General features: G+C 27.4%; 1 protein-coding gene across 1 annotated transcript in view; it reads right to left on the reverse strand.

Annotated features, from left to right (window-relative positions):
- Nucleotides 1-6,286: 6,286 nt before the first annotated feature.
- Nucleotides 6,287-12,168, reverse strand: part of LOC108563909 — a 6,540-nt gene continuing 658 nt past the window's right edge. The window contains exons 2-3 of the mRNA XM_017922725.1: nt 7,003-7,242; nt 6,287-6,858 (exon numbers count right to left, since the gene is read on the reverse strand). Coding sequence (XP_017778214.1) covers nt 6,434-6,858; nt 7,003-7,242 — 665 coding nt within the window. The 3' untranslated portion in view covers nt 6,287-6,433. The remainder of the gene's footprint in view (nt 6,859-7,002; nt 7,243-12,168) is intronic.

Genomic DNA, 12,168 nt, shown 5'->3' on the forward strand with positions numbered 1-12,168 from the left:
ATGTTTTTTTTTTTTTAATTTATTATTTTAATATCGATATTCAGGTACAATCAGATGCATGAAATATTATTTATTGAAAAGAAATAAGGTTTTTAGGTCGATAACCTTTACAGTCGTTACATATCATCAACGTAGGTGCAGTTATTGAATTCAAACAATTCAAATAATTATTCTGATCATATATGTTGTCTTTTAACATAAATATTATATACAAATAATTATTTTCAATTAAGCTGTGTTTTCAAACAATAATTCTCAGGTAGTTATATTTTTGAATTATTCAAAACTTCTTCCCAACAATTTTTTTAAATAATAATTAAAATTTATTAATTATTGATTTTAAATCATCGACAAGTTGTCTTTTCATTCATAACATCTTCACCGTACGTAAATATCGCGAACAGAAGATGATGTCGAAAGTGCTCATTTTTCCATCTTGAAGACGTGTAGTACAATAAAATAATTGTTGTAACGTAAAAATAAATACAATATCATGTAGAGCAGAAAATTTTCTTTTAAATTACTTATAACATTTACCATTTTTTTTTGTTACATTTGGTGCGTATTTTGGAATTTGAAAAAAAAAACGTACGTTATATTTAGCAATTTAAAACAAGACTTATTTTTCGTTCGTTATTTCTACATTTAGAAAGAAAACAGGTAGACCTTAAATTTATGTTCAAAATTTAATATTATATTTGCAAGAACTGAAATTAAAGAATAAAAAACTTTGATATTATTTTCTATTCGTTAATCTCATTTTCAAACTAATTGATTTAATATTAAAGGAATTAAAGGTTGTAAAAAAAAGTAAGAACCAAATATTTGTATTCAAATCACTTTATATTTTAATTTATAATTTTTTTTGACTTTACATTAATATACGAATGTTATATGAATGCATTCAACTAAATTGAATGTAAAGAAATATATTGTTATTATAAATTTATTTTTATTAAAGAAAAAATATACAAAAAAAACAATGCATATTACAGAAGTATTTATATAAACATTTATAAAATACTTGGAAAATAACATATTTGGGCAAAAAGTAAACAAATTGGCATCAAATTCAGTAAATTGGAAGAACGTCCAAACTAGTTAAAAACATACTTATGTATAAGGCAATACTGAAACAACAATATTCAACAACTATTAAAGTTTAAGTTTAAACACTTTCGAAACTAATTAAAAAAATACACTATCAAGCTAATTAAGTGTTCATGTATAAGTCATTAATTATCTTGTAATCTACGACAATTGTAAATGCAATAATAAAAGTAAGATTTTCTATTCTTTTTAATAATTACGTCCATATTTTTGTCACCCTTTCGATGCTTATCGATTTTAAAAAGTAATGTTTTTGTATATAATTTGGTCTGAGATTCGATCTTATCCAATCATATTAGATTTGTGCAGAACCTGTTTTTATGCGGTCCTTTTTATGCGATTTTTGTTATGCGTTTTTTTTTATGCGAATTCAACCAATTCCAACGGCGTTAGCACCATTCTAATGTTTTCTATCAGTGTGTGCATATGTACAGTCTGCTCAAACGATTCTGTTAGTCGATTTTGAATCAATTCATCACAGTAAGATGTATTAACACTAGTAACATGTGCATTTTGAAAATGTTACCATATGTAATTTTCTCCGGTATTTCGTAAGTCTTTGACGTATTTTATAAGTCTGTAATATATTATACAAAGTTATTTGTTATATGTAAGAAATAATGAAAATTTCGATTATTTTTGTGCGATTTTTTTTATACGGTCTCTATCTACCGCACATACAAATTTTTTTTTTACTGCACATAAAGAAAATATTATTGACAGAAGTTTGTATCTTTTATATCGATTATCTATGGTCAATATTAGTAACTGTTAAAATACAGATTATTATTTATTTTGAATACCAATTAGAAAATTTATTGGTCCATTTCAACAGTAGATTTCTGCTAAATAAAAACAAATATTTTTGGCAGTAATTTACTTTTCATTAGTATAGAAACGTTAAATTATGTTTTTTTTTGGTATTTTTGCAATAAATATTATTATTAAAAATATTAAATTTAGAGCGGAAATAAATGTGTTAAAATAAAATAAATTTGTAATATTTTTAAAATTTCTGTATTAATCAAACTATTAAATTAGAATGAATTAAAAGAGAAGTACATGTCGTTAGTAATTACTCAAATGGTTAATGACCGGAGCCTTTGTATACATAGTACACTATTCAAATCGTCTAATTAAGATTCAAATAGAAATACGTTTCGACGCTATCAATCGTCTGCGATCGATGTGAACTAGTTACTTGGTTGCATTCTAGACGCAAATGTCGTTACACAGAGTGTTGGACAGTGCAAGTAACTGAACTGGTCGACTGCTGCGTGTACTTGCTACCTACTTGTCTACGGGATAAACGTACGAACCGCCGTCTATAAACTTAAAAAACAATTAATATTCAGCTAATGTTTAATTGAATCACAGACACGCATCGTGAAATAGCGAATGGTGTGCGTTGGATTCAGTATTATTAAAAATAGTTGCATGTGCATTTTGAATTGCTGCCGTCTGAAGTGTTAACAACCAATAGCTTTGAAGGAACACACTTCAACGAAAATGAAAAAAAAAAAAAGAAGAAAAAACAACACGCTCTTCGACTGCTTCGTTCATAACTGTACTGCCAGAAATGGGCTCCATGTACTAAATACTAAAATAAAAATTTCGAAGAAATCCTATCCTATAGCATATGAAAATTATATACCGAATGCAGCAACAAAAGGCCGAAGACCTTTGGCCTCTATATTTATTGTTAAACTATTTATAAATAGAAACTAATTAAATATAAATGTTGTATATGACTCCTCAACTATAACAATCATAACGATCGAGTTTTTTACACCATTTTGTTTTTTTTTTTCTAATTCAAGTTGAATCTCATTTTGACAAAAGAGATATCACAAAATTTGTGATTAATTTAGTAAATAAATAGTTCATATGTTTCTATATGTACTCATTGTCAGCTCAATTCATATATTTTTTTTTTAAATATATTTTCTTAAATTGAGGAAATGCATCTTATGTTTATATTTATACTGTACAACTTTAAAACATTCAATTGTTGTCTAGAGCGTATTTGCTTTAATTGTTATTTAGAGTTCTCTGATTTTCCTTTCTGCGCTACTTTGAATATTCTAAGATTTCTGGCGAATTTAGAAATTTTATTTATTGTTTCCTGAAAAATAATCATTACGAAATTGAAATAACCCTTAACTATTTTTTTGTAAATAAATTGAAATTTTTCACCTGTTTTCATATAAACCTTAAAGTTCATATCTGAGATTTTTCACATAAATAAAGTATTGGAAAATTCAAAATTAAACAACAACAATACATACGTTGTAAGATCACCAATTTTACTAAATTTCTATCTTGGCTTAAAGAGTAATGACATATCTAAATATAAATGTTGCAAACTGAATTTCTATAAACGAAGAAAATAGCAGAAATAACCTTCTTCGAATAGGCGCAATTTTTTATTCTTCTTAGTAGGATCCAAATCACGTCCGGAATAATTTTCAATAACTTATCTCTTTACTTGTTTTTTTTTTTATTCAACATACCTTATGTTCTTCATAGGTGATACAAATAAGTGTAAAGGAGAAATCAATGTTAAATGCGGTCACGATTCATCTGCTTGAAATGTAGAAATTCGAGGAAAAAAAAATTGTAATTTTAATTTCAATGTAACTGTACTGAAGAAGACCAACCTTTGAGAATTTGCGTGTGCATAAACCATGCGATTCCCACGCCTCAGACAAAATATTTAAATAAAAGTACGAAAGAAAAAAACTTGGCAGATAATGAAGAAGAACTTTGTGAAAGAGATGACGCAAACTTTAAAAATAATTGTGATTCAAAATCTAGTATATTCTGATTATGTTATTATTAAAAAAATAATAATTAACGATATTATAATTAGTTTCTATCTATTAGATTAATATGTAATAATTATTGATTGATATTATTCATTATTTCAGGATATGAAATTGAAATGAGTTCAGTTCATTCTCTTCAAGTCTTTTTACAACAAACTCTGAGAAGTTACACTTTAAGCTTTATTATTTGAGAGGATATTTTCAATGTTGGAAAACAATTAATAAAATAACATAATTTGTTGTATTAGCTTTTCCCTGAAAATTTGTCTTTTGTTAAGTAAAGTATATACAGTGGAAACCTCACTTAACGAATTTAATCCGTTAGTGAAACATATTGAAAAATACTCTTATAATGTGTGTAGACAAGTTTTAAAAATGATGCAACAGGCGCGTAATCCAAGACTTCTCTTCTCGTCGTCACTCGTTAAGCGAGTCATTTTTCTTACAATTCATTTTGCTCGTTAATCGAAATGCTTGTTATGCGAGGTGCTCGTTAAGCGAGGTTCCACTGTATATGCATTCACAAGTATTTTTCGTGCTCTACATGCTTCAATTTTTCGAAGCAATTCTGCAAAAGGACCGATTGAAGTATTCATCAAGGATGCTCTGAATCATCTCGAATCGCGTCCTCCATACTTTCCGGACCTTACGCCAACGGATTATCACCTTTTCCGTTCCATGTCGAATCATGGCTGAAAAATGATTAAAATGTCTGAAAATTGATTCATTCAAAAAAATTAAGCAGGTAGGTTTGTAGAGCAAGAAAAGTAGAAGTATTTCCGTCTTCATCAAAATTTGTAAAATTTATTTATCTGGATGATATCTGGATTCTTCCTTAATATTTGTATGTTAAGTGCAGTTTGAAATTGGACTTCATTATATCAAAGATTCGTTATCAGAAGAAACATTAACAAAGGTATCACTATAAAAGTAATTCTACGTTATTTAAAGTACAGTTAAAAAGTAATTCAAATATTATCGATTGGACAAATATACATTTCTGACTATGTTTGTAGTAACTATTTACATTTTGTAATAGTTGATAGATTTACTATAACAGACGAACAATTGATGTTCACTTCAAAAGAGTATAATTATATGTTAAGTATTCTTGTGCTATTCATTTCATTATATCAATTTGGTTGGATGTTTGTACAGAATTGGCAAATCCCAAATGAATGTTCCACCAAGGCAAAGCCTCTAATATCTTTAGTAAGTCATGAAAAATTATTAGAAAATCGCACTGGGTAAAATAAACTCATTGTCTTTCTGCCCAAATGATTATAATTTATAATTATCCAAATAAAAATATATATAATTAGGTAATTGTAAAATGCATAAACAATCAACTTTAAACTCATATTTTAAAATGTGATTTCACTTTCTATGCAATTTGATATATTATTTAATGAAAAGAAATATTTTATCCATAGTATTTTTACATCCAAAAACGAAGTCATTGATATTAATTATAGTTTACTTGCTTATTTACTAATTAACTATGTTAAAATGTACCTAGGTATAACCCAGGTTTTCTTGTGCAAATTTCCCAAACTTTCTATATCATAGTAAAACAACTTCAAAACCATGTCGAAATACAATTTATCTGACATAGGACCGCAAAGGTTTAATCGAGTTTAATCTTTACGTCAAAAAGAATCTCAACATTTTATATAATTTATATATTATATATTAAATAATTTTACATTTTTTTATAGAAACTTTATTTATCATTAGCATCTATTGATACATATATCTTAATAAGTTTTTACAGTCATAATAACATGAAAATGTATGATTATAAACAATTTATATCAATTTTATCTTTTTCATAAATATAATAATGTAGTAATCAAAATAATTGTATGACATAAGTAAAGATTACAAATAAAACATATCATTTATTAACATTATGAATAGCAGAAACACTTACTTATCATGCAATTGGCTTAATTCTTATTATGAATTTGATTAATTACAAATGTATTCAATATTTTCATTATGATACTTATGCAAGTATTTGATAAGAAGTTACCTGGCAAGTAATTTATATTCAACGTAGATTTCGTTTTTTTAAGTCAATTTATTTTTTTTATATAAAGAAACTAATTTATTAAATTAAATAACGTACAATTAAATAAATAAATAAATAAAGATATTCGATATAACAAATGCATTTTTCATTTCTATATCAAAGATTAAATAACATATTTAATATATTACACAATTCCCAAGAAAACAATAAATGATTTAAAACGAAAATTATTAAATTAATTGTACCTGAGTTTGAATAAACTAAAAATTTTGGAAAGCTATTTGTATTATATAATATTAATTAATATCCGGCGAAGAAATATAGTTTAACCTGTGATAAATGTAATAATATCCTTAGAAGATATTCGTCTTTTCTTTTGTATTATTTTAAGTGTATAGACTAGACCGAAAACGTTCAGTTTATTGCCACCTGGAAAGGTTTGTATTGAGTGTCAAGAGCATTATTTGAGCCACGAAAAGTTGGTGCTTTCCTCGGATCCAGTCGGTTTCTGATGGGAATACGCCATATCCTGAGCAGACTTATCCTTCTCTTCGTTCTCGTAAGATCTCCTGGACCAGTAACCGCCACCGCCGTGACCGCCGCCGCCACCGCTCCATCCTTCCTCCTCACCACCATCGTAATGATGTTGATGCTGAGCATGCTCGTAGTAAATCACCTTCTGCGGTTGATGTCCCTTCTTCAGATCGAAATAGAATCTGGCCGCGTTTATCAGAAGACCGGCGGCGGCGATTATCAAGAATTTGATTTGTAGATGAGCAGCTAAGATCTTCAGAAGCAGAGTGATCTTTCCGAAAAGCACAACGCCGAGAACAAGCAACTTGATGATGGCTTTCAACTTCTTCTTCTTCTTCTTGCCGCGCTCCACTGGAATAAAACGAACCATAATGAAATACAGAAACGTTAACGGAACTCGTCGCACATGAATTTTAAATGATTTACACGGAAATCCATGTTTTATTTTATTTTATTTTTTTTTTATATTGTAACTGTTTTTGTCAATTTCCTCACCTCCGTTCACTCCGCGGCCCTTGGTCTCCTCTTTCTTATCGTCCGCTCCGGTTTCTTCTTCCTCCTCTTCGTCTTCCAGGGATTCCTCCTTGGCAGCTCTGAAGAGACCGCTGATGCCATTCTTGAAGACGATCTCGGTGATCTCGGAGAAGATTCCGCTGATGGATTCGATCAAGGAGGACGGTGTCTCGTCCGAATTCTGTTTCCTGCCCAGAGCCACGGACTGGCTGTCGGCCTCCACTGCGAAAATGGAAATTTCGGAATTAGCTCACCGCACAGCGATCGTGATTGGAATTACGTTGACACAGATTATGATGTATTATGTTTCCTTTAAGTTTGGTAGCCAATATTTAAATATAATTGACCGCTAAAAGACCCGTTAATGCCGCTTGCGCTTCGAATAAATCTTCATTGCATAACAGGTGAACGAAGAGAGAGAAAAATATATGCGTGTTCCAATTATTGGCCTCGTGTACCAGTTTTTTAATTTAAAGAATCAAATTCAAAATATTACAACAACATAATTAAATAAACTAAATCAACTTCAAGCTTAAATTGCAGATTCTTACAAAATTTAAACTATTTTAAAGTTAATTAATGCCATATAATTACATTAATTTTCACTTAAATTTGGCTCTTTTTTAATATTTTTCTATTAATTTTTGTTTTCAATTATCATTTCAAACATTTACAACAATTATACAAATATTAACAAAAACGTTTATATCTGTACCAAAAATTATTTTCAAAATTGGATTAATTGTTTATGTCTTTTTAAAAGTGAATTAACGTTGAATTACCTTTATATTGAAATTTGTCAAATTTTTATATATTAAGGCTTGTTTTTTTAACAACTACAAGAAGTAAAATCAAATATTACAACAACAACAAAATCATTCAATTCATTACGAGAATCGCATTCCTGTTTCAAAGTTTAAAATCATTATTAAATGTGTAACTGTTTTTATTTTATTCTGCAATGAATAATAACTCCGTTAACGTTTTCATATCGTTCGAGCATTTACAATAATTATTGTTATAACTCTGCAAAGAGTCTGCTTAAGTTTACTGTTTTAAATATCGGGAAATCTCTTTTCATTTCTATTTAACTGTTATTACCTACCGCCTCGCACATTCTTCAAACATTATCTGTTATGGATTACTCTAAAAAATGTATTTAAGGATCATTTTATAATCTATAATATCGTTAATTTGAAATACCTATACTAAATCAAATGTAACTAATTTTGTTGACTAAAACAAGTGTTTTTATATAATAATGAATAAAACTAAAAATGTAATAACCTGATGATAAAAAATAAAATAATTTAATTATAGTTTATGAGAAAAAATGTTCGGATTTTTTTGTGTTGTTTCATAATTACTGTTTTTTTTTTACCTTTGACACAAATTAAGGACAATAAAAATGTATATGCAGGTGCCTTTCATTAGCGTGAATGTGATATGCACGGATTTCATTTCGTTAATTGCTAATCTCCAAAAATGGATAAATAAAGAAATAATGTGATGTTTTACGTGTATCAAAATATACAAGAGAAAATAAACTAATTAAAGAAACCAAGAAGTATTTTAAATCCAACTAATTTAATAATTTAATTCGTATTTATATTTTAACTATAAACATTATAATTCTCTACTAATTATTTCACTTTTATTTGTTTTCAGAGTAAAACTTTCTTTTTTTTTTCTTAATTTCAAACATTTACAACAATTATAAAGAACAAATATTACCAATTAAAAGGTTTGTATTTGTACCAATATAATTAGAAAATTAACTTAAATTGTAAAATAGGAAAAAAAAAATCGTAATATTATTATAATACTATTGGTTGGTTATGTTTACTTTTAGTAACTGTAAAAGTATAAATTTATTGAAAAGTATTCAATAAAAATATCTAAAAATGATTATTAAATATTTTCATTAACTGTACATTAATTACAGTTACTTATATAGTGAATACTTACTCGTATAGTGAAACATATTCAAAAATACACATAATATGTGTTTAATCCGGGACTTCTCTTCTCATCGTCACTCGTTATGCGAAACGTCGCTCGTTAAGCAAGTCATTTTTTTTTACAACTCAGTAAAAGAATTTCGACAGATGTCTAATACAAACAGACTTAATATACATTTTACAAGATACTACAATATTTTATCAACAGTTATATAAAACAGGTTATGTTTCGTAAACCATCTGTTTTGTACGTTTTATGATGTTTTTCGATCTAGAAAGTATGTCTAACTAATATACATAATAAAATCGTTTAATCATTTTATTGACCTGCCTTTATCTAACTAAAACACTAAAATATGCATGTTCATTTATAAAGTAGCTGCATTTCTAATATTATCATATACAAATTTTTATGTTCTAGCAACATTTTATCAAGTAAATTAATTTTAATTGTCTTAGTTTTTTTTTCTTCATTTAAAACATGTTAGAAAGCAATGATTAATTTAACATTATTTTGAAATATGAATTAATTTAATTTAATTGGATCTATTATTTATAGATCTAATTAATTGAAATCGAAATCGCTTCAGCCAATATCCAATACCGTACTAATCGAGGACTAATAACTACAATAAATTCGCACTGACAGAAACCGTACTATGCGAGGTATTGCACAGTTTATGTTTTAATGAAACTACGATATATTTATTTATTTATTTATTTATATTTACAAATTTGTATTTAATGAAGTTTCTTGCCACGAAATGTTTTAAATAACTAGAAGTGTTTTTGAACGTGATCTACAGTATTATAATTAATGTTTCATAACTACCAACGTAATGAGTGAAAATAATAAACAAAAATGTAATTTAATTATGTTTTACAAACAACTTTAAAAGTCTTAATTAATTAAGTCATGAAAAAACGTTGGTTCATCATGTACAAATTGGAATGAAAGAAAATCAGAAGATTTTCTTATCCGTAATATTTTAGTTTGCAGCTTCGATCAGTGCGGATTTTCTATAGTACGGTTTGAAAATTTCAAAACAAACTCAATTTTACTTCAGCAAATTATTATTTTGTATAAATGACCAGTTTTTTTTTCTATCTATACACTCAAGTCTCTTTTTGTGCAGTTACTTTTTAAATACGATTTTAAAGTCCTCGATTAGTCCGGTTTCAAATGGACTAAACGAGGTATTGCTGTATTTCCAATCTCTGTGATTACCTGTAAAAGCCTGGAATCGTCTGCTCTAAATAACTGCGAGTAAAAAGAAGTCGAAATAATTATTCGGAATGCAATATCCATTTCTGGTTCCGTAAATTGGTCGCAAAGGAAACTGGTAAATAGATATTCAACTAACGGAATTAATCGTGCGATCTTATTTATTAAACGCAAACCTGTTACCAACAGTACGAAATAGTTTTTTTTAACATTATATTATATAAATTATTTTAATTGTATTAAAAGAGTTTTTTTTTTATATAAAGACATTAAACAGTTTTATTTATCAAAATTAAGATTTACTGTCAAAAATATTGTAATACCTCGCATAGTGCGTCTTCGATCAGTGCGGATTTACTATAAAATTAAAAAACAAAAAACTAAATTTTGCTTGACAAAAAAAATTAGTACACAAAATTATCCTTTATACAGTTAAATGTCTTTCTTTTGTGTAGTTTATTTTATGTGTTTTTAAAGTCTTCGATTAGTCCGGTTTCAACGATTGCGATTATAATTTACAATTATAAGTTTGTTGTGGTAATAAATAAGTAAGAGTTTTCTATAATCGTGCATGCGTTGCCATCTATAAGCGATGCGTTTAAGTAACGTTTAAATTTCTCCTTATTAGCGTAAAACTAATTAGACTTTAATTAATTTCAACTCAATTAAGTTTTTGCCTTTTAAGTGTTATAGGAATCATTGCGATGTCTGCAGAAAACAAGCTCTGAATTTAGAATCTAAGAATTTAAAATGCAGATGTCGCAAATTAAATCCAGTTGTACCAATATTCTCGGACAGTAATGGTACGCACTCTAATACCGTCTCCAAATAACAGTGCGAGAGCATAATTTGCGTTTGCTCTTAGCCTGAGATGCCGTTTTTTCTTTTTAAATCTTATTTACTTAAGTTAAGTTAAAATGAGCAAACATTTGGTCCGGCTGAGTAACGGTTATTCAAGAAATGGTTGAGGTAACTACACCTACCTCTACAGCACACGGAGAGAAAGTTACTCGGGATTGTTTGTGTCTGCGTTGTGATCTAAGGACCCAATAACGGAAACACGTTCCGATAATTAACATCTTTTCTCGTGAAAAAACGCGTTTCTCCCTACAACTTTGTCCCGTAAGCAAAATATGAGACGTACTACTTTTAAAACAACGTAATTATCAGCACTCTAATTACCTTTTATTTTAATTAAAAATAATCGGTTCCGCACTGTTCGAAACCGCACTAATCGAAGACTTTGTTTCTTTTATTTTTCGCAATTCAAATTTGAAATTTTCGAATGAATCCGCACTGTTCGAAGCCGTATATTAATTTATTCTTACAACATTTCTCTTATAATTATTATAAAAACCAAGACAAGTTGATTAATTTATTTATTTATCATTTCTCGCATGTTTTTCGTATTTAGGACGTCAAAGGAAATAGAAAATGTAGACAAGAATAATCATTTCTTTAAAGAGCGCTTTAAAAATTCAATCCATTAACATAATAGAAAACACGTAGACTACAATCGTTGTTTATTTTTAATACTAGTGATCTTGAACTTGCTTTCTTTCGAATGTATTTTTTTTTCTTTGCATACAAATCATTAAGTGTAAGTACTTTTTAATTACTTATCAATTTTTTGTTCACAACATGAATTTATCATAACAAAAATTATTTTATAGAAATTAAAAATACGTTATTAGAAGACAAATAATAGAATTTATTAGGTTTCTTTTTTCTTCAAAATTAAATTTTATGAAAAAAAAAACGTCTTTTTATATGTAACAAATAATTCATTTATATTTATTATTTTATCTATTTATTAGAAAACAAAAATTATTATTTAAATCAAATAAATTTAATGATGAAAATGTATAAAATATGAGAAGAATCATAGCATCGATTTATTGTATTATTATTAAAAGGAATTTCAGAATATTTGGAACTGATTTTATGAAAACTTTTAAATGA

Source organism: Nicrophorus vespilloides, unplaced genomic scaffold (assembly GCF_001412225.1).
Source record: "Nicrophorus vespilloides isolate i.1.1-1 unplaced genomic scaffold, Nicve_v1.0, whole genome shotgun sequence".
NCBI classification, from domain to species: domain Eukaryota; kingdom Metazoa; phylum Arthropoda; class Insecta; order Coleoptera; family Silphidae; genus Nicrophorus; species Nicrophorus vespilloides.